The 20,264-nt window shown below is 40.0% G+C and overlaps 2 protein-coding genes across 4 annotated transcripts in view; one reads left to right on the top strand and one right to left on the bottom strand.

Annotated features, from left to right (window-relative positions):
• Positions 1-10,439, top strand: part of LOC123767742 (large ribosomal subunit protein mL45) — a 53,302-nt gene extending 42,863 nt beyond the window's left edge. For 2 of the 3 annotated variants that reach the window (XM_045757706.2, XM_045757707.2), the window contains exons 8-11: positions 1,701-1,859; positions 3,582-3,752; positions 6,298-6,457; positions 10,037-10,439. In XM_045757706.2, the coding sequence (XP_045613662.2) occupies positions 1,701-1,859; positions 3,582-3,752; positions 6,298-6,457; positions 10,037-10,323 (777 nt within the window). In that variant the 3' untranslated portion in view covers positions 10,324-10,439. The other variant, XM_045757708.2, reaches the window with a different exon arrangement.
• Positions 10,440-14,199: 3,760 nt separating this feature from the next.
• The window catches only part of LOC123767745 (ectonucleoside triphosphate diphosphohydrolase 5), a 69,091-nt gene continuing 63,026 nt past the window's right edge, over positions 14,200-20,264 (bottom strand). Inside the window, 1 exon segment of the mRNA XM_069310382.1 lies at positions 14,200-19,228. Within this exon segment, the coding sequence (XP_069166483.1) occupies positions 19,151-19,228 (78 nt within the window). The 3' untranslated portion in view covers positions 14,200-19,150.

Here is a 20,264-nt window from a genome sequence, read left to right as displayed (position 1 = left end):
GGAAGCTGCTCACTTGTCAATGGTCCCTCCTTTATTCCTGAGGATTTTTTCCAGGCTGAATTTTTATTCAGCTGTCCTGGAATTTACTGTTGTGGCAGAGTGGCAATTCGATTGGGCAACCCGTTCTCGCAAATTCGTAAAGTCAATATTGACTTATTAACTACGTGCATAGGTGATATACTAAACATAATAGATACCCCTAAAAAGATTCATAGAAAACACCGACCTTACCTAACCTTGTTAGTATCTTAAGATAAGCATCTTATTGCTTCGTAATTACAGTTATTACTTAACCTATACCTATTATAGGTTAGGTAATAATTGTAATTACGAAGCAATAAGATGCTTATCTTAAGATACTAACAAGGTTAGGTAAGGTCGGTGTTTTCTATTAATCTTTTTAAGGGTATCTATTATGTTAAGTATGTCACCTATGCACATATTTAATAAGTCTAATATTGACTTATTAAATTTGCGAGAACGGGTTGCGATTGGGTTATTACCCCTGGGTGAAAAAGTATCTCCTGTTGTCTATCCTACACTGTGACCAGTTGAGCTTAAAACTGTTGGTTGTTGTTTTAGTTACATTGAACCTTCCAATGAAGTAGTCTGGATTAATATCTTCCAATTGGTTCGGTATTGTAAAGTCTTGATTGAATTAGCCCTGTCGTGCCTATTGTGTTAGGGTTCCCAATCTTCCCTGGTACAGTATGAGACTTGACTTAGTTCTGGGATGATTTTTGTTACTGTATTGAACTTTTTCCAAATTGGCTATATTTTTTGAAGATGAGGTCTCCAGGCTTGGACACAGTATGGTAGCTCAGATGGGGCACAATAGACTTGTACAACTGAATAACCACTTTCTTTTCCTTGATGTCAAGGATTTGCTTGATTATTTCTAAGGTTTGGTTACCTTTTATTATGACTGCTTCTATTTACGGAGCTGGTGGACCATAACTTACAGATAGTTTTCTTAATCAGTCACCAGAATGGTTGCATTAATATTGTAGTTATGATTTGTATTGCTATGCCCTACATGTGAGGTTTTGCATTTTTCAATACTGAAAAGTATTTGCCAGCCTTCTGACCATTTGTGGCATTCATGTACAGTAGATTGCTTGGCTAGGCCTCATTGTTTGTGGTTTGAAATTTTCTTCTTCTATATCATGGATGTATATTACAAAAAAGGGTTGGCCCAAAGGTGGAATCTTGTGGTACTCCACTGACAACAATTGTCCAGTCACATTCACTTCCATTTAGGATGATTCTTTGCTTTCTTTTGTTTTAACCATTGTTTGAGCCATTCTAATAGTTTATAAGCTTGCAGTTTTTGTGGTGGACTTTCATGAAGTATGTTATCAAAAGCTGCAGAAAAATCAGTGCACACTATATCTGCTGAAAGTCCTTTGTATAGTTGGTTACTATTGCAAAAAAAATGTGAGAAGGTTGAATTTAATCTTTACAAGACAATGTTTGTTACTTTTACAAAATTGTGCACTGTAAGATGGTGAATAATTTCCTCCCTCAAGGTTCTCTGTGAACTTGTAGATATTTAAGGTTAGGCTGATAGGTCATTAGTTTTCTGCTTCTCTTTTGTTTACTTTCTTGAAGATGATACAATACTTTAAATGATGGATTTTAAAATTGTTTTATTATGGACATTTTTCAAACATGCTCATAAATTCAAATTTTACTTTTAGGAAGGTAAAATGAAGGCATTAAAGCCAGGACTGCTAGGATGGGAACCTTCACACTGGCGGGAGGTCCTGGAGAACATTCACCAGATGAGAGCTACACGGGATGCTCCAGTTGATTTGATGGGAGCCGAGAAGTGCATGGATAGAGATTCCCAACCTGAAGTAAGGTAACATTAATATAAAGCAAATTAATAGAAATATTATGTTATTAAAAAATTTCACAATAGCTTTCTTGTGTTGTAGCGATTCTTATCAAGTCAGAATTTGTACAAACTAGGCAGACTTGTGGACAAACAAGTTTTGCTATACTGTAGTGAGGTTTTCTTGTATATTATGCTCAGTATGTCATTTACGACATCCTGAGCTCATGGGTGTATTGCGTTTGTAGTATCCCATCTTCCCAGTACTGTCATGTGACTTTTTGAAATTATTGATGGTTTCGACCTCCGATGCCTTGTCATTTAACCTGGTCAAACTGTCTCCAAGATGAGTTTTATAAATCTGCCAGTCCAAATGTATGCTGTTCTTGCTACATAGGCCTCCCAGAGTATTGATTTTAAGTTGAAGTAACCAATGTTACGGAGCCGCCTCCTATTTCTTCCCAAATCTGGCATTAAAGAGTCATATCCATTGACCCTGGGTTTTCCCCGAGATGCAGGGAATCTTTTGGGATACAAGGCGACCAGATTGGTCACTTAATTAGGGAGAAATTTGTGTTTATAATTTTGTAGGTATGGGGAGGAGGTCGTGCCCCTTGGTACAAACAAAATGGCGCCCCCTGCCTGCAAATCCGTACATTTTGTGGGCGACGCCAGCCGGCTGGGGATTGGCTGGCTGAGGTCACGTGGAGCGTCCGACCAATCAGGGCTCGCTGTGACGTCACCGAAAGGTGCTGGCTCGGCGCTAGCTGAGGCTTTGCTCAGAGCTGATTTGACTGTGGATGCAAGCGGTCGTGTGTCAAATAGCTCTAGAGGTTGGAGGTTCTGGGAGCCTCGCTCAGTGGATTATAGGCGGCCATCGCAGTCTACCATCAATGCTGAAGACCCTGTGCTCCTGGGAAGCAAGAAGCCAAGTTTAGTGGGCAAAGAAGTGCTGAAACTTGAGGTATTGGTCGGCGACAACTCGGGAGGCCTATCCCGACGCCCGTGAGTCTGAATGGTAGACGAGCAGGTCTGCAGTGACCGGGTCACTTCTACTGAGGCGCTGGAGGGAATACACTGTTTCTAGGTCAAGGAGGAAATGCCTCGTGGAAGGAACGAGTGTATACAGTGACTGGCTCAGTGACCACTGGTTGGACCAGGATTGGAATACCTGAACTTAGGGAGTGGCTCGGAGAGGACGCAATTGCTTCACGACACCTGAGGCCCTGCAACGAGCTACTGGATCATCAAGGAGAGGCTCAGGAACCGTGGAAACCTCACACCATCGAGGGACAGGCATAGTAAGCAGGAATATTGGAGGTAGATAATTTTTTCCCTCCCTTTACCCCTTGCTGAGTAGGCTAGTTAGGCCATCAAATAACAATATATGATATCAGTATATATATTAGTACATTAGTATTAGGATAGGCTATATACAGATGCTATATATAAGTATCTACATTCGTGTTCACCATAATGAACCACTAAGTTGGTATGCTGAGTGGCAGTGGCAGGCAGTGACAGCCCGCCACTGGCTGCCACTCCCTCCCTCCCTCACCTCACCTGACTTGCCACCATTACCAGTATCATAGTTTATTATTGATATACTGTATAATTATACTTGGGGATAAGCCTATTAATGGGTTAAAATATATAGATATACAGTATATTATAGGAATGGCCATGAGCCAGGCTTGATATATTGAATTAAAATTAAGGTACTATATTTTTTATGTCTTTTCAGGTGTATAGGTTCCAGGTGCTTATCTCCCTAATGTTAAGTAGTCAAACTAAAGACCAGGTGACTCATGCAGCCATGATGAAGCTACGAGCTCATGGACTTACTGTTGACAACATTCTGGCAACTGATGATCACACACTTGGTCAACTTATATATCCTGTTGGGTTCTGGAAGGTTAGCTATAAGAATTTTACTTGTACCTGTTTATATACAGCTAATCATGTGCTTTCTAAATATCCCTGGACAGAAAACCATATTTATTAGAAAAACTGGTTTTCTTCTTGCTTTGTTTTGTCTGTTTATCATCCTGCTCTGCCTGCTTATCATCTTAGTACAGCTATAATTTCTGAATTTATTAAGTTTAGACCAGTTCTTCAGTATTTACTTGACTCTTACAGCCTCAAGTGTTTGTTACATAGACCAGTCTCTCTCACTTTTGGGGACTGTAAAACCCTAACAAAGGCAAAGGAATGCCTTTCTTATGTTTTCTTTAACTGTTTTGGCTAAAAAAAAATATGACTTGCCATTTTAAAGAAATAGACAAGGTATACATCAGTGTTAGCTTAACTTGGTCGCATGATTGAGCAGTAGTCCAGATTGCAGATTTGCCTGTATATAGACTATAAGCTTCATTAATTTTACCTGATGAAAGATATTAGTAAATTGCATTAAATGGTGGTGTTTGCAGGTTTTCAATATCAGTATCAGAAGTACCACCCAAGAACACTTGAAAGACTCCTGCCAATCAAGTGTGCAAGTCTGACAGAAACCTTGCCAAGTCCCTAAGGAAAAGAGGAGGGGATGTCAGCCAGCCAGAATGATTCTGAAACCTCACACTGCATCCAGTAAACTGAGATGGACCCACACTCAGAAGAGGGCTGGTCCATCAACAAAATGAGTTCTGAATTTCACAGGAGATACTGAAGTATATCTATGCAAGCCACCAAAAGGTAAATGCAGGAAGATGGAGACCTCCAGAAACACGATTCTGAGGCACCTAACATTCCTGGAACCATACCCGAGGGAGAGCAGCTGAACCATCATATATAGAAGAGAGGATATCTTCTTCAAGCACAAGACCCTCAGGAGAGGAAACCAAGGTTCAAGAAAGATCAATGGGCACCCGTGGACACTCTTCAGCCTCCCATTCAGTCCCTGAAGCCTTCCACAAAGGCTCCAGGGCAGAGCTGTAGGCCTATCCCAACAGCTGGGACAGAAAGGTGTCACCACCACCACCACCACCAAGGAGAAAGGGGATGGGGGGGCGCTTGCAAAGACGATTGTCCCAGAAAGACTAGAAGGTTTAACTCCTCTCCTCTGTTAGTGTGGATGGGGCTACCCCTGGATATGTCTGAGTTACACCCTGAGCTGAACTTTGCCCCGATTCTTAAACATCAGACACTTAAGCTGGAACCAGGAGGTGAAAACCAGAATCAAGGCAAACCATACTCACTGGAAAAGTTACAGGATGCGTGAGCTTTGTCTAGATGGAGGTCACCAACACCTCCAATTCCTGGTCCCTGAAGACTATAGGGGGCCAACTCTGGGGCATCCAACCAATCACAATGCTGTGAATGCCTAACCCCTAGCAAACCTATTATTATTAACATTTTCATTAACAAAATACAAATTTTTGCCGAATCTGAGTAATTCAACTAGTACCAAACCTAGCTCGCAAAGCAGCAGCTGCTTTAAAAATGTACATTAGATGTACATTTAATGTATACTGTATTATATTGTAGTACTGTATTAGAGTGCTCTAGTATATTAGAGTGCTAGATTAGAAGCAGTCAGTCAGTGCAGAAACCCAGGGGGAACAAACCCCACAGGACTTGGGGATATAGTTGTCACTGACCCAATAAGCAGCTTGGTGGAGGAAGAATGATCATAGTCTGGGAAGTAAAGACGATGCGCATTCTTCAGACATGGCGAGTGTGGGCTCGATGGGCCAAACCAACTACGGCAAACGACCCATGAGGTGATTACCAGGGGCCTGAAGGCAACTAAGCAGAGAATCCAGGCACTGAGGCTGCTTCCCAGAAGACAGACACAAAGTGCCGCCAAAACAACCAGGCTATGATTGGCATCCACGGTATGTTGTAAAACAAACACCCAATTCCCAGTGCAATCAAGAGAATGCTCCCAGCCAACAGAGGAGTCAAGACCTATGAATTGCACTAAGTGAAGTTCTTCAACCCAGTGGCTTGGCCTCTTAGGGGGCAAAATCTCAAACACTCCAGAAAAAGATCTCTGAAGGTGCAGACTTTATGGATGCTTTCCTGGTACAGTGGCCAATTGTCACTCAACCCCTATATGCCTACATGAGAGCCAGGTTTCAGCTCTGGCTCCTGGTAAGCCAAACAGAACTCCTGCATCTAATAAGACCCATTTGCATTTGCATAAAACCCATTTGCTTCCCAAAGACAGTTCTACTGTGCTGGTACATTAAGTCAACCATGTGACCAGCTGAACCTTGTCATGGAGACCACAGTGTCCTTGTCCTGTTTAGAGGGAACTTCTCATACACTTAAATCCTGATTTTTTTGTATTTATAAAGGTGTGAGTGCAAATAATTTATTTAGTGTAATGCAAAAATAGTTACTTGTATGTAATACTTGAAGGTACTCATGAAAGTGTTTCTGGAAAATGGTCAGAGTTTTCTTTATTGTGTAATTAATTCAAATTGTGTGACAGGATCTCTTATTTGAATGTCTTTCAGAAAAAGATAACTTATATTCAGAAAACGTGTGAAATACTGAAGAAAGATTACAGTGGAGACATTCCACCTACACTTGAAGAGATGTGTAAACTTCCAGGTGTGGGGCCCAAGATGGCTCACTTGTGCATGGATATTGGCTGGGGAAAGCTAACAGGCATAGGTAAGGTTCGAATCAACAGCAGTTTTAAGAAAATTGTGACTAGTATATTCTGATCTCATTTTAATGTTATGTCACATTTTTGGAAAATCATTTTAATGTCACATTTTTTAGGGTAGCCCCTTGTGGCTCACTGAAGCTGTAATGGTTCCCAACTACTAGATCACATCACCCACAGTGCTTGCTAGGTTTTGGGAGGGGCCGTTGAGGAACCCAGGTTCCTCCAAAGCCTGAGCCCCAAGTTCTTTCAGTGATGTAGTCGCGAACAGTTGACCACAGTATGGTCACCTCTCCATCATGTAGGCTCTACTATGTTTCAGCTAAATGCTTTTGGGACTTTACCTTTGTGGTGTTTGCACTGTAACACTGTTGTAATTACCTAAGTGTAGTTACAGGATGAGAGCTATGCTCGTGGTGTCCCATCTTCCCAGTACTCTTTGTCATATAACGCTTTGAAACTATTGACAGTTTTGACCTCCACCACCTTCTCAATTAACTTGTTCCAACCTTCTACCACTCTGCAAAAGAAAACTTTATAATATTTTCTGAGGGGGAGCCCCTATGGCTCCCTGCAGTTATCCAGGCTGATAGGGAAAGTGCTAACTTTTGGCATCAATCGATGTGGGTGGGGTTCTAGACCTACCGGGGACCAAGGCCAGAACCTGGCCAGAACCTGGCGGTTCACGTGCGGGGGGTGTCCAACGTCTTGGCTGACGGCCTGTCTCGTTTCATTCCTGCTGTTCAGTTGGGAGGGGCGTCTGAGTACCTCGCTTTGGGCATTGTCACCGTTCACAGAGATTACTTTAATGGTGCGCAATTGAAATTATTTTGTTCTAAGGAGAGGAGTATTTTGTGCGTGTGAAAGGTGGTGGTTTGAAAGATACCTGTGTGGTATCCACACCAACGGAAGACCTGTCCCGGTTCGTTCCCCTGTCCACGGAATGGACAGTTGACGCTGACTCATTCAGTTGGCTTTGCCAGACGTTCGGGCACCCGGAGGTGGACATCTTCGTGTCGGCGTGGTTGAGGTGTCTTCCGGTATATGTGGCGCCCTTCTCCGACTGCGAGGCTGTCGGGATCGATGCCTTTCGGCAGGCCTGGTCGAGGTGGGGGTTCCTGTACCTCTTTCCCCCGGTTCAGCTGTTGCTCCAGGTCCTGGCTCGCTTGAAGACTTACCAGGGGGCGAGTAGTCCTCTTGGCCCCATGGTTTCAGGTGCTGTTTGCCCAGTGTGTAAGCCCAGAGGTTTTTCTGCGGCTCCACCTCTTTCAGAAGATCGGCCCAGTCTGTTACGAGACTGGTTCGCTCTTCTCCTCGAGTCTTCGTGTTTGGTATTTTTGACTCGAGTTTATCACCGTTTGTATGGTGATCAGGTGGCTTCATTGATGGCGTCCCACTTATGTGCTTCGTCTCGGCAGCAGTATGATGTTTCCTTGCGGTCCTTCCATTTCTTTTTGACTCTTCGTCGTTGTACTTCGTTTTTGGTTCGGGTGGTGTTGTCCTTTCTCTCGTGGTTGTTCCAGGACCGTCATCTTATGCTGAATACTGTCGCCTTGTATCATGCGTCCCTGGCGGAGCCGCTGCAGCTTGCTTTCAGTATAGATGTTACTTCTGCGCCGTTTCGCAAGCTGTCTCGTGTGTTGTTTCACCTCCGGCTTGCTCATGCACCACCTGAGCCATCCTGGTCTTTGGACAGAGTGCTCTCCTATCTCTCTTCTCCTCAACTTGTTGTGGCCCTTTCGGTTCAGGATTGCTTTTTGAAGGCTCTTTTTCCTGTTGGCATTGGCCTTTGGGGGTCGGGTCGGGGAGCTTCATGCTCTCCTCCGGCGCAGGGGTTTCTGCTCTTTCGGTCGTGGCGATAGGTTTGTTCGTCTACAGCCATCTCCTTTTCTGGCGAAGAATGAGACTGCTGCTTTCTGGAGGGATCCTTGGGTTGTTGATGCTTGGTTGGTCAGGTCGGGGGTACATCATGAGTTGTGTCCGGTTGCGGCCCTCTGCCGTTATTTGCGCGCCACGGCTTCTGTGTTCTGCCAGGGACGTGCTTTGGGCTGATCCAGTTTCCCTTCTTCCCTGTTCTTGGGTACGGGTCTCTCAGGTCGTCCGCAGGGTTATTAAGTCTAGCCAGCCTGCGGTCTAGCCCCGTGCCCATGATGTTTGTAAGTTCACTGCTCTTGTAGCTGTCTTTGGGTACATGTCCTGGGCTGACATTCGTGCACAGGGTTTTTGGTGGTCGAACAGGGTCCTGGCTGCACGCTACCTCGTTAACGTTCCTGGGCCTAGTCGGGCCTGTGTTGCTTTGGGTCGGCGGCTGCAGCCTGTCTCAACTTCGAGTTGAGTTGTGGAGCACCAAACGCCTCCCGGGTAAGTCCACTTTTTTCCTTAGTCTTTGGTGAAGTAGCTCCAGGGAGCCGTAGGGGCTCCCCCTAGAAAACCAGCATTGAATGTAATGAAATGCCATTTTCTGGGAGTGTCCCGGAGGCTCCCCGGTAACCCTCCCTCCCTTAGGTCGGCAGTTTTCGTGTGTTTTGATATCCAGCCTTGGAACTGAGGTGTGGATGGCTGGCACAGGGGGTCTGGGGCTTCCCCTTCCCCTCCTGGGGAGGGGGGAGCTGCGCAGACATGTGGCACGGCTCATGTGATAGGCTCGTTTGCTTGTTTTCAGTTGGAGAAGTTCTGTCCACTTGTTTCGTTATTTTCGTTGGTTTCACCAGAATAGGGGTTTGTTTTGAGGCGCTTACCTTTCTGGGTGTCTGTCCCGGTCGATGTCAGATATAGAACATTTCAAAATCACATGTGCATTTCTATGGGCCATTGCTCCTCGTGCCTCTCTGAGGGGGCCAGATTCTGGCCGTGGTCCCCGGTAGGTCTAGAACTCCACCTCACATCGTCTGATGTCAAAAGTTCGGACTATTCCTATCAGCCTTAATAGCTCCAGGGGAGCCTCCGGGACTCGCCCAGAAAATCGCATTTTATTACATTCAACACTGGTTTTTTATCATATCTGAACTAGTTATGTTACTTTTTCATCATGTTTGGACGGGTTCTGTTCCTTTTTCATCATATTTGAATGGGTTATGATACTTTTTCATCATATTTGAACGGGTTCTGTGGTTTTTTTGTATTATAAGAATGGGTTCCCTCCCTACCATGTTGTCGGGCAAGGGTCTTGAGTGTGTATCTGTTAGAGGGCTGAGGCCTTAGAAGGGGCCTGGGCTCTTGCCCCTCCCCACAAACAAGTGGGTGAAGTAGGGAGAACAAGTATGTTTTGGTTTAGAGATCCGATCATTTGTTTACATTGTTCGGAGAGTTCATGAGGCAGGTTGCAAGCCTTCGGTATCCTTTGAATCCAGCAGTGTTTTTTTTTGGTTTGGTGACTTTCTGAAGCAGGAGCACCTGCTCCTCTATGAGGGAGGCCAGGTTCTGGTTATGGTCCCAATAAGCCTAAAGAACTCAGTGACTGATGCAATCTAGTAGTTGGGAGCCATCTTGGCTTCAGAGGCTCACCCAGAAATTGATGTTTTGCTACATTCAACATATTTTTCTAATAAACATTTTCCACATGTAATTATTTTTTCATAATGGAGGAGTCGACACACATGTTCATCGCATCAGTAACCGACTTGGGTGGACTGGTTTTCCCACAAAAACACCAGAAGAAACAAGAGCTGCCTTGGAATCCTGGATGCCTGAAGAAATATGGAGTGACACTAATCTACTTATGGTTGGGTTTGGACAACAAGTATGCTTACCAGTGAGTCCTAAGTGTAGCCAGTGTCTAAATACAAATCTTTGTCCATTTGCTAGGAATCCTGTCAATAGGTCCCCAAAGAAGAACTACAGTATATTGAAATCGACAGCCAAGAAAAAGTAAAATTACCAATTCCTTAAAGGTATTAATCATTTACACTTGTGGTTTAGGTTTCGCTTTTCAACCACATTGTAAATTTTCTGTAATTTTTTATATTTCTAGTAAAATGATACAGTAACTGTTTCGTTATTTCCATTAAAAAACAATATACAGTACAGGTACTGTACTGTAGTTTTTGCGTCAATATGAGAAGCTGCTCATTTGTCAAACCTGCCAACCCACCTCCAAGTGGCAGAACCAACACATACTTAGGGTTCCTAAAGCCAGATCTTGTCACATTCTCATGCCAAAAAACAGTAAATAAGGGGTGGGGCTGGGAGAACCAGATGACTGCTCAGAAAGCTATGGTATGTCACATTGACCCAGTCATAACATTCAGGTTGTCAGTAACATAAGGCCTTTGATACAGATGCCTGAAAAACAGCAAAGGGTCAAAAGTGCTTACCTGTGGTGCAAAATGGTGATGAAGGAAGCAGGATGGAGAACACCCAGGGTGAAGTGAATGAAGGCACTACTGGTGCCCATGGATTAGGTTGACAATTAAGCCTAACACCATCACACATCAATGGAATGTGGTGAGCACATTAATGGGAGACTCAAACTATGTAAGCACTCTGAGCAAAATGTGGAAGAGAATGAGTGTGCAAATTATATAATTTTTGTTTGGCCTTCCTCCTACCACTGTAACTGGCGGTGGGAAACGTCTCTGGAAAGGTTACGTATTGGCCATACCCATTTAACTTGCAGGCACTTAATGAAGCGCTGCCCTGCTCCTTATTGTCCCAATTACGGTCGTGCATATCCTTATTGAATGTGCCAACTTCCAGGACGTGCGTGTGTCTTGCTTCTCGGCTGTCCCTTGCTGTTACTTGTCCCTCGATAGAATCCTTGGTGAATTAGATACTATTGATATTGTTCGCCTTATGCACTTTTGTTCTCGTATTGGCATCCTTAGTGATATTTAGCATCTTTTGAATATCCTGCATATTTGATAGTGCTACATAGCCTTCCCAGCTTGGTGCCTTCTTTTGATAATTGCTTACTTAGCCATGTTAAAAAAAAAAAAAATAAGAGTAGCAATGAATCACCTCCAGACTTCAGTGCCTAGCTTAGTCCTAAATCACACCATCTAATCAACTTAAATTTACACTACTGAGAGTACCCCTGGTACCAAGGCATGTGTAGATATGTTGCTGTAGTTATCAAATGCAATAAATTTTTAAGATATTGCTGAAAATGACCTTCCATTACTGTATGTGCTAGCTTAAAAAAAAAAAAAACTGCTGATCCGAATATCTGGGATATCCAACAAAAATTGCAGCCGGATATTTTTTCTGGCAAAACATCTATCCAAATAGCAATTTGGATAACCTTAGATTTTGCCAGATAGTGCAGACTCATAGATTCTCATCAAGTTTGGATAACTTTCTGCCAAACTTCACCATATCTGGAAGCCATATGGGCTTCGCCAACGTTTTGCTGGATACGACAGACAGGCATTGAGCCATACTGAATTAATCTCAGCAGTTGCTTGAGGAGCAGAGAAGGAGAGATGTTGGGGAAGGGGTGTTTGGAGGGACTGTCCTCTGATCTGTATTGTATAGTGTCACGTAAATCGCCCACTTAGCAGTGGAATTGCCTCTTCCTAATACCTTCAATGCCATCACACTGCAATTCCATCTCTTCGAAGGCAAAAACCAGTAATTCGATGTATACCCCACCCGTCGTGCTCCATCATCCCGTACCAGTGCCAGGTTGCTCGCTGATGAGCAGTTAGCAGCTACTAACTAGCTGTTATGCATCCGCTAACTAGCAATTACCATCTCTAGTTGTTATACCACCAGCCACTCGTTACCGATACCGTTGACACAACATGACATCACCAGCAGGGATATAAATAGACCCACCTGCACCCACTGAAAACAGTCTCTTCTGTATGCTCTGAGAACCATTACTGCTTCCTTCACTCGTCGTCTCCTCACAGCTGTTGCCGTGTGCTGGTGGTAGTGCTGCTTGTAAATACCTTTGCCTCACCAGTTTTCTGGATAACTTAATTTGTGTATATTCTTTTTTCAGTTTGTTTTCTTGTATGGTCGCCAAGTGTGATCAGGTACTATTTTTGTTAGAATAATTCATTACAGCAAAAATTTGTGTAATTATAACACAAATTTCTTAAAAATTGTGTGTATAGGCTGAAGACTAGTTTTCTGCTAAAATTTGGGGATATTTATTTGTTTTCCCACCTAGTGGCTTACTAACATGCCTGCCTGCCCAAAGTACAAAGTAGACTATGTGCTCTTGACCCTTGCGTTATGCCACAGTGCCGTGCCGTGCTAAAAAGCTTTTTAGCTTTTTTTTTTTTGAAACATTAACTTTTTTGTTTTCATAATAACTTTGATCATTTTTGCCAAGACTGGTAGCAGCAGTAATCATCCTGGAGGTGTTAAGAGGAAGAAGGTTGTGCTAACACCACAACCAAATACTGTTTACTCATGTCTCCTTGTTGACATGTTAAATTTTCATCCAGCTGTGCTAATTCAGAAGTTTGTGAACACGTATGAGTACTTGAGGCAAACCAAAAATCTGATCATAAGAGAGGCCAATGAATGCAGGAGGCAAACAAAACTTGATTCTTATTTTGTAAAAACAACAAGCCGAGAGCCTTCAACCACTGATGCCTCACAAGAAAGCCAAAAACTTTCAACCGCTGAAGCCTCACTAGAAAGCCAAGAGCCTTCAACCGCTGAAGCCTCACTAGAAAGTCAAGAGCCTTCAACCACTGAAGCCTCACTAGAAAGCCAAGAGCCTTCAACCACTGAAGCCTCACTAGAAAGCCAAGAGCCTTCAACCACTGAAGCCTCACTAGAAAGCCAAGAGCCTTCAACCACTGAAGCCTCACTAGAAAGCCAAGAGCCTTCAACCACTGAAGCCTCACTAGAAAGCCAAGAGCCTTCAACCACTGAAGCCTCACTAGAAAGCCAAGAGCCTTCAACCACTGAAGCCTCACTAGAAAGCCAAGAGCCTTCAACCACTGAAGCCTCACTAGAAAGCCAAGAGCCTTCAACCACTGAAGCCTCACTAGAAAGCCAAGAGCCTTCAACCACTGAAGCCTCACTAGAAAGCCAAGAGCCTTCAACCACTGACACCTCACTAGAAAGCCAAGAGCCTTTAGCCAGTAAAGTTTCAGCAGTTAGCAGAACTCATTTTGCCAAGCTCATGTACTGTACATTAATTTTATTATTGTTACAGAAATTTCCAATAAGTAATGATTTGAAAGTATGCAGCATCAGTCAAAATGACGAACTACAACAAGGTACGACGAAGGTTCAGTTTTAAATTACACTACTGGTATATTTTTTAATATACCACTAGTGTGTGGAAATTAAAATTATGTTGGCCACCAGGGGTCTACATGACCAAATTACATAAGGACTCATCCTTTTACCATTACACATAATTGTTGAAAGTTTAAGCAAACATGAAAAGATACACTCAACATATTACATATAAACCTAAAACAAATGTACATAAAATGAAAACTGCGAGACATCTTTATCAGCGATACCTAAAGCAGTAAGGCATAATGCAAAAAAGCTCACGGACTTCATAGGTGCCACCTATACAATGATGCTACACTGACAGGATACTGTGATCTAATCTACTCACTATGGCACAGACGAAGTTGAAGTCGAAGAGTACTCTCCTGTAGTTGAAATAACCAGACAAGTAGGGTTCAACTATAAAACTGCCGTTATATTTAAGCAACAATTTAGTGTTGTTTCTGATGAGGTTTGAGACAGTTTCTTCAATTTGATATAATAAATGATGTTTACATTAATTAAAAATAATATATCTCACTACAAGATATTAAAGAAAGGAGGATTTAAGATCTTTTATTAAAATTTGTTCATTTGTAAACTATGCTCTGATAGTAAACAGCCGTTCCAACAGGCATACACATACAATTTTTCACTTTTACAAAACGTTTTCACTTTCATTTAGTGTTAACAATGATATAACCATCAAATCAGGAAGTCAACAGAGGAAACTGTTTTAAGTCAAGCTTAAATTCAGCACTTCAACAAAGACATCATCAATAAAATTTACAATGTCATGAACATGGTGCAATAAATGTATCCAAATGCAATATTATTATTAATATTTATATATGCACATGATGCAAAATTGTTTCAACAGCCAACAAAAATAATTTCTTTCACGAGTTTAACAAATTCTTACAAACTTTTGATTGAATTCATACTGATGCAATTCTCAAGTACAGTATTTTATAAACTATAACAATATTTTCACAAAAATGGAATCTCATTCAAGTCCTAACTAGGAAGTGCATCAGAGATGGAATCATTTGCAGACATTTCATTTTAAATACTACAATCTATCATTTGGAAGAGCAGAATCTTCCTGGGAAAAAATGTACTGTATTTGCTGTCCCAGTGACAAGGCATGTGTGTGTGTAACTCCTGTGAGCTAGCATAATATATTCACATATACAGTAATAGAACAAGGGGGAACACGGGGTACATTATCACCAAATCTATACCCAGAAGACAACAGATATTATTAAAACATACATACATACAAAAATTGGAGTCCAGCATAGTAAACAGTGAGGAAAGTGGTGTAACAAGAATTAGTATGAAAGCTTAGAGTCGAGTCACTTTATTATAGCAAATTAACCCTTTGTGTATGTTTCTCATATCAGTATGTGAAATTGTAACTAATGACAGACCACTTCATGTGCTAGTGTGGGCATAAAATTTAAAACTAAAATCGTTATCTTGTCCATAAAGCAGGATATGTACTGAAATGTCTCATAGTAAAATCTTCCTGGCCGCAAGTGTCCAATGTTCTGTACAAAACCAAAATTTTTGTTTAACTTTTTGCAAATGGTCCCCAAAATTGTATTCTGATAGTATATGCAGTGTTTGAGTACAGATTTTCAATGAGCAAGAGATCAACATGGTGGTTGTGAAAAGTTTTTGTTGTATTTGTATCAATGTGGCAATGGCTCCTTCTGAGCCACGACGGCCAATTTTCCTAATTCGCTGCATATTAGTGCAACCTAAAAGTTCTCATGTGCACTCAATCTGCACATGTACTTTAATGGGGTGTCCTATTCTCCCTCTTCATTGTTTTGAGACTGATGAGGATGTGAGGGAATCCCTTTGAATCCCTAGATTTACTGACATAACTATGGAACATTCTTTTAAAATGTCAGCTCAAAAATATATGAAATTGGTCATTTGATATATGTAAAGCAGCTAGTCAACAAGTAAACATATGCAGACTGAAGAAAATAAAACCAACTAGACTGGCATACCTAGATGTTTGAGTGTCACTAAACTCAAGGTGATAGGAAAATCATTAAAATACTGTTTAGAGTAGAGGAAAGCTTTTAAATTCTTTACTAAAATCAAAAATGAAATATCTTGAAAGTAAAGAATGCAACAAGTGTACTAAAATCTTAAGCAATCTTCAGAGTAGCAACAACAGAAGTTGAAGAGAAATTTAATAAATACCAAAGGTTGCTCATGTAAATGAAGGTGATTTCATGCTAAACTGAGCATTCTTGAGGAATTCATTTATACACTGGATGGTTAAAGTGTTTTATGAGCTGCCACGAGTAAAAATTCCCAGCTATATGAATAAAATAGCTGCAAAACTAGTGTCCTAATACAGCTAGTGCAGGTATATTAACAAATTTGTGCATGTTTGCAAAAACTGAAAATTTCACTTTAATGTTTTTTAATGCACATGAAATAGGCTTGTACTGGGAAAAAGTTACTTTCATACCCTTTGGTTTATAGTGGTAAAAGTGACCCCAACTGCTGGGTATAAAGCTCAGGCAATAAAGACAGTGTGTTGATACCTGGTTGATCATGCCAGTGCTTGTGGTACTCAAATTTAAATTACTGTATTGGTGAATGGAATAAGCTTGCAGCCCAGGCCACTGAAAAGGGCAAAGTCTCTTCCTGTGATTTATAAGGCTCAATAAAGTATATGGATAACCAGGAGCAGATTTCAAGTGGTTTAACCAGAATTTTATCTCCAAGGAAAAGATTCACCTCATAAAGGTTGGCCTGCCAGAGAGTAGTGATGGTAATAATAATAATCTATCTCATTCAGACATATTTAAGCTAACAAATAGCAATGTTTCTGGTTCATATGTCATATAGCCCCAATGTCTTAATGGAAGGCTCCCAGAAGGGATTAAGTGGTGTCCACAGCAGAAGCTTCTCCAGGAGACTTACTGTACAAGCCTTTCATTTGTAATACTACTTTCTTAATCCAACCCATGGACAAAGTCATCATTCAGAACTGCAAATATTTATACAGAGACTTTCTTCACAATAAGGATATTGTGAAGGAATTTGATCATCTTAGAAACAACTTAATGGTTGGAAAACACTTTGACTTGCCTTTCTTTTATTGGTGAAATAATGACCCATTGCTCTCTTAGGGCTACAAAGCCAGCAGAAGAAAGAGACATGCTTGAGAAGGCTACAAATATGTCTACATATTATGTAAAGACCTTAATAACTCAGTATATAAAAAATGTAAAACTTCTGTTCAGTTTTAAGTCTTGCCTACAAGCTGTATGTACTAAGGGGCTTTGCAGTGTGCTCTACCATATTATTCTATCAACTCATAAGTAACCCAGAGTAAACTGACTTAGTAACACAATCTGAGAATGGAGAGGAAAAGTAGGAGAAAGAACCACAATCAAAAGCCACCAAGGAAGCAATTAAGAATTAATTTTAGAATACAGCCCATCCTCCTGTTTGGATAGTACTTACAGTAACGATATGGACCATTGTACATATATTGTCGTAATTGGTAATTAGAAAGTAAGGAAATTTGGGAATATCGAATTTGGACAAACAGGAAAAGTTTTTGTATTTGTTGCTAATAAACCCTAACCTAACCAACCTAGACCTATAATACAGTACATGTGCTTTATACTAAGCCCTGGAATATTTTAGTTTGGTTTTTGCCTTATTTTTCCCGACTATAAAGTGATTACTGTAGTACCAAATTCTATCTAATCATTATATCAATATATGTACAATGGTCCACATAGTTACAATAAGTACAGTATTTTCAAAACAGGAGGATGGATTGTTAGAATATTATTCACTTTTGGACTCCATCCATAAAGTTTATAAGGTGTTGCAACTGTGACATACAGTACAATATTTTTACAAACCTTAAATGATGAACCAGAAATGACTCAATATATAATTATTTTACAAAGGAGATGGTCACCAGTTGTGTTTATGTGAGGCAACAATAACTTGCTATCATTGTCCCAAAGTTACAATAGTTTCAGAGATTTTGTATTTGTGATTTATATCATCTTTCTTGTCTCTTGAAAAAGCCAGTGTACAAATATGTGCGCAGGCACTTGCCCCTTGTGTTAACCTGAGGATGTCATTGATGTAGATGTTCCACAGGAGTGTCTGATCACATTATCCTCAGGTACACTTGCCGCTATAGAATTTAGTGATCATTTAGTAAGAAAATACAGTTCTAATAGTAGAGAAATTTAAAGAAATTTGCATAAATTAATAATTTTCATAAACTATTTGTTAGTTGTAGATGGCAAGTAGTAACTCTCAATTACAAAATAATTAACGTGAATCTTTATGTAAATATTCAAGTTAAAAATGCACTTCATGTAAAAGTTTAAATATAATATATTTGCAATTTTATCAAATTTATGTATATTATGAATTCATTTTAAAATCAACAAAGAGGAAAGAAGGCGGAGGTTGTCCCGGCCTTGGACAAATGCCAACTACAAAAGGTTAATTATTTTACCAAATTTTTCAGTCATATTTTCTAGCATAAATCCTCTAACTTAATAAAGCTTATATCTGACATGAAATATTATACAAATTAAATTTATACAAATGTGAAAAGATAAAATATTACTATGGTTATATATGCAAATACAGTACTCAAAAGTAAATCAAGGCAATTTATTTCAATTATGGCCCTCACTTGTTCATTTTGGTTAAACAAAATTTTGATTACCAATCACACATTTTTTCCTTAACTGCATATTCCCAGCTTCCTATGATTTATAGAGCATAGATTTGCAAAAACAATATATATATTGTAAGTGGTCTCTAACGAAACATTAATATTATATTACTAATTGTGGAAATAATCTCACCCATCAAACATATGGCTTGCAACAATGCAGATACCAGCCAGCTGGTAGGATATTACCCACTTAGTCCTCAACAACCTATTCTTCAATAAAACACTGTAAATATAAATATTTTCACAAAGCATGAAGTTAAGAAACAATTTCTTGTTCAGTGTGTAATTATCATCTTAACAGGGATGCCTGTAATACCTCTACATATAACTGTATTCAGGTAGAAACTCACTAACACACTTCATTTGTATCAGCAAACTTTGACAAGTACATGCCGAGGCTCGGGGAAACACAATACACAATATGTATACGTCAACAGTTGAACACAGATGTTCTACTTTTGATATAATTGCTGGTTTAGTTTGTACAATTATGAAACACAATCAAAGTGCAAGTCTTGAATAATATTGTTCTACTGAGCACAAAATAAGAATGATTGTTTAGTTTGGTGCACTGGTTCTACCACAGAAGATGAGACTGAACTCAAGTTGAAAAGGGGACAAACAGATTGTACATTTGTTCAGGCACAACTACTTAAGCTTTATTAAAATATCAAGTGTTCAATAAAAAGAACATGTGATATAAAATTCATTTACCTCATATTCCATTATTGATCACATGGAATGCTAAAATTCATTTACCTCATATTCCATTATTGATCACATGGAATGCTAAACCTAGTCCCCAGCTGACTTCATAATTGTCAATCTTCTTGTAAAGCTGAAAAAAACATAAATGAATATAAACAAATATTAAAAAAAAATTAATAATCAAATTTAATAAAATAATTATTATAAAAAACTACACACACACACACACACTTAGTACTTTCTAAACCCTTTTTTGGGTACGTTTATGAACAAGCATCTTTCAAGAAATATGTACACACTTCAACTTACCTGACAATCCCTTTGAGATGATTTGATCTGTGAAAAAAATCTGTAATCCTATTTATTTTTCTATCATCTCAAATTGAGATTTATCATTTACTTTTCCCTGATTTCCCTCTTGACAACCCATAACCACTTTTGCTATTAACAAAATTTTAAAACCTCTTATATGTTAAGTAGTACAGTATTGCTACAATATTTCATAAATATTTTGGCACACTACATCCTACAATACATCAAAAGTACTTCCAATTTATTCCATAATTCTCTAGTTACTTTATCCAGCATGAGAGAAAGTTGACAACATTATTATTGCCAGAAACATTTACATGCTGTATTGCAAGCTTCCTGCACTTTGATCAACTACATACCTACAGTAAACGTTAGGTTTTCAGTCCATGTCAACAAGGACTTTATTCTCAAACAGTAACTCAATAGTAACTCGGACCAAAACAAAATGCAACTTAGTGATTTGCAAGAATGTAAAAATTCCAATATGTAATCTCATAAACCTTCTTGTAAATAAATAAGTAAATAGTAGTTGTGTAAAAATTAACAAATAAGACACCAAGGGGTGTCTTATACCATCTACTTGTTTGTATAGGAGACCATCAGTGCTCAGGAAAGGTGCCTCGAGCAGCTGCGCATGCCCAAAATGCTATGCGTGCTAGTGGCTTTACAAGAATATTTAACCTCAATGCTATGTACTCTCATAAACCCAATGTACTTTCTTGTATATAAATCAATAAATAAATGTATGCTTATGGATATTCCAGAATACATTTAGGAGTACAAATGTGATCCCAATAGACAGTGCATCATCATCATTCCAACTGTCTCAATTGTCTGGTCATGTTAGTAAACAG

The sequence above is a fragment of the Procambarus clarkii genome, chromosome 67 (assembly GCF_040958095.1).
Source record: "Procambarus clarkii isolate CNS0578487 chromosome 67, FALCON_Pclarkii_2.0, whole genome shotgun sequence".
Lineage (NCBI taxonomy): Eukaryota > Metazoa > Arthropoda > Malacostraca > Decapoda > Cambaridae > Procambarus > Procambarus clarkii.
Note: the sequence above shows the minus strand (reverse complement) of the source record. Positions and strands in the feature narration are given on the sequence as shown.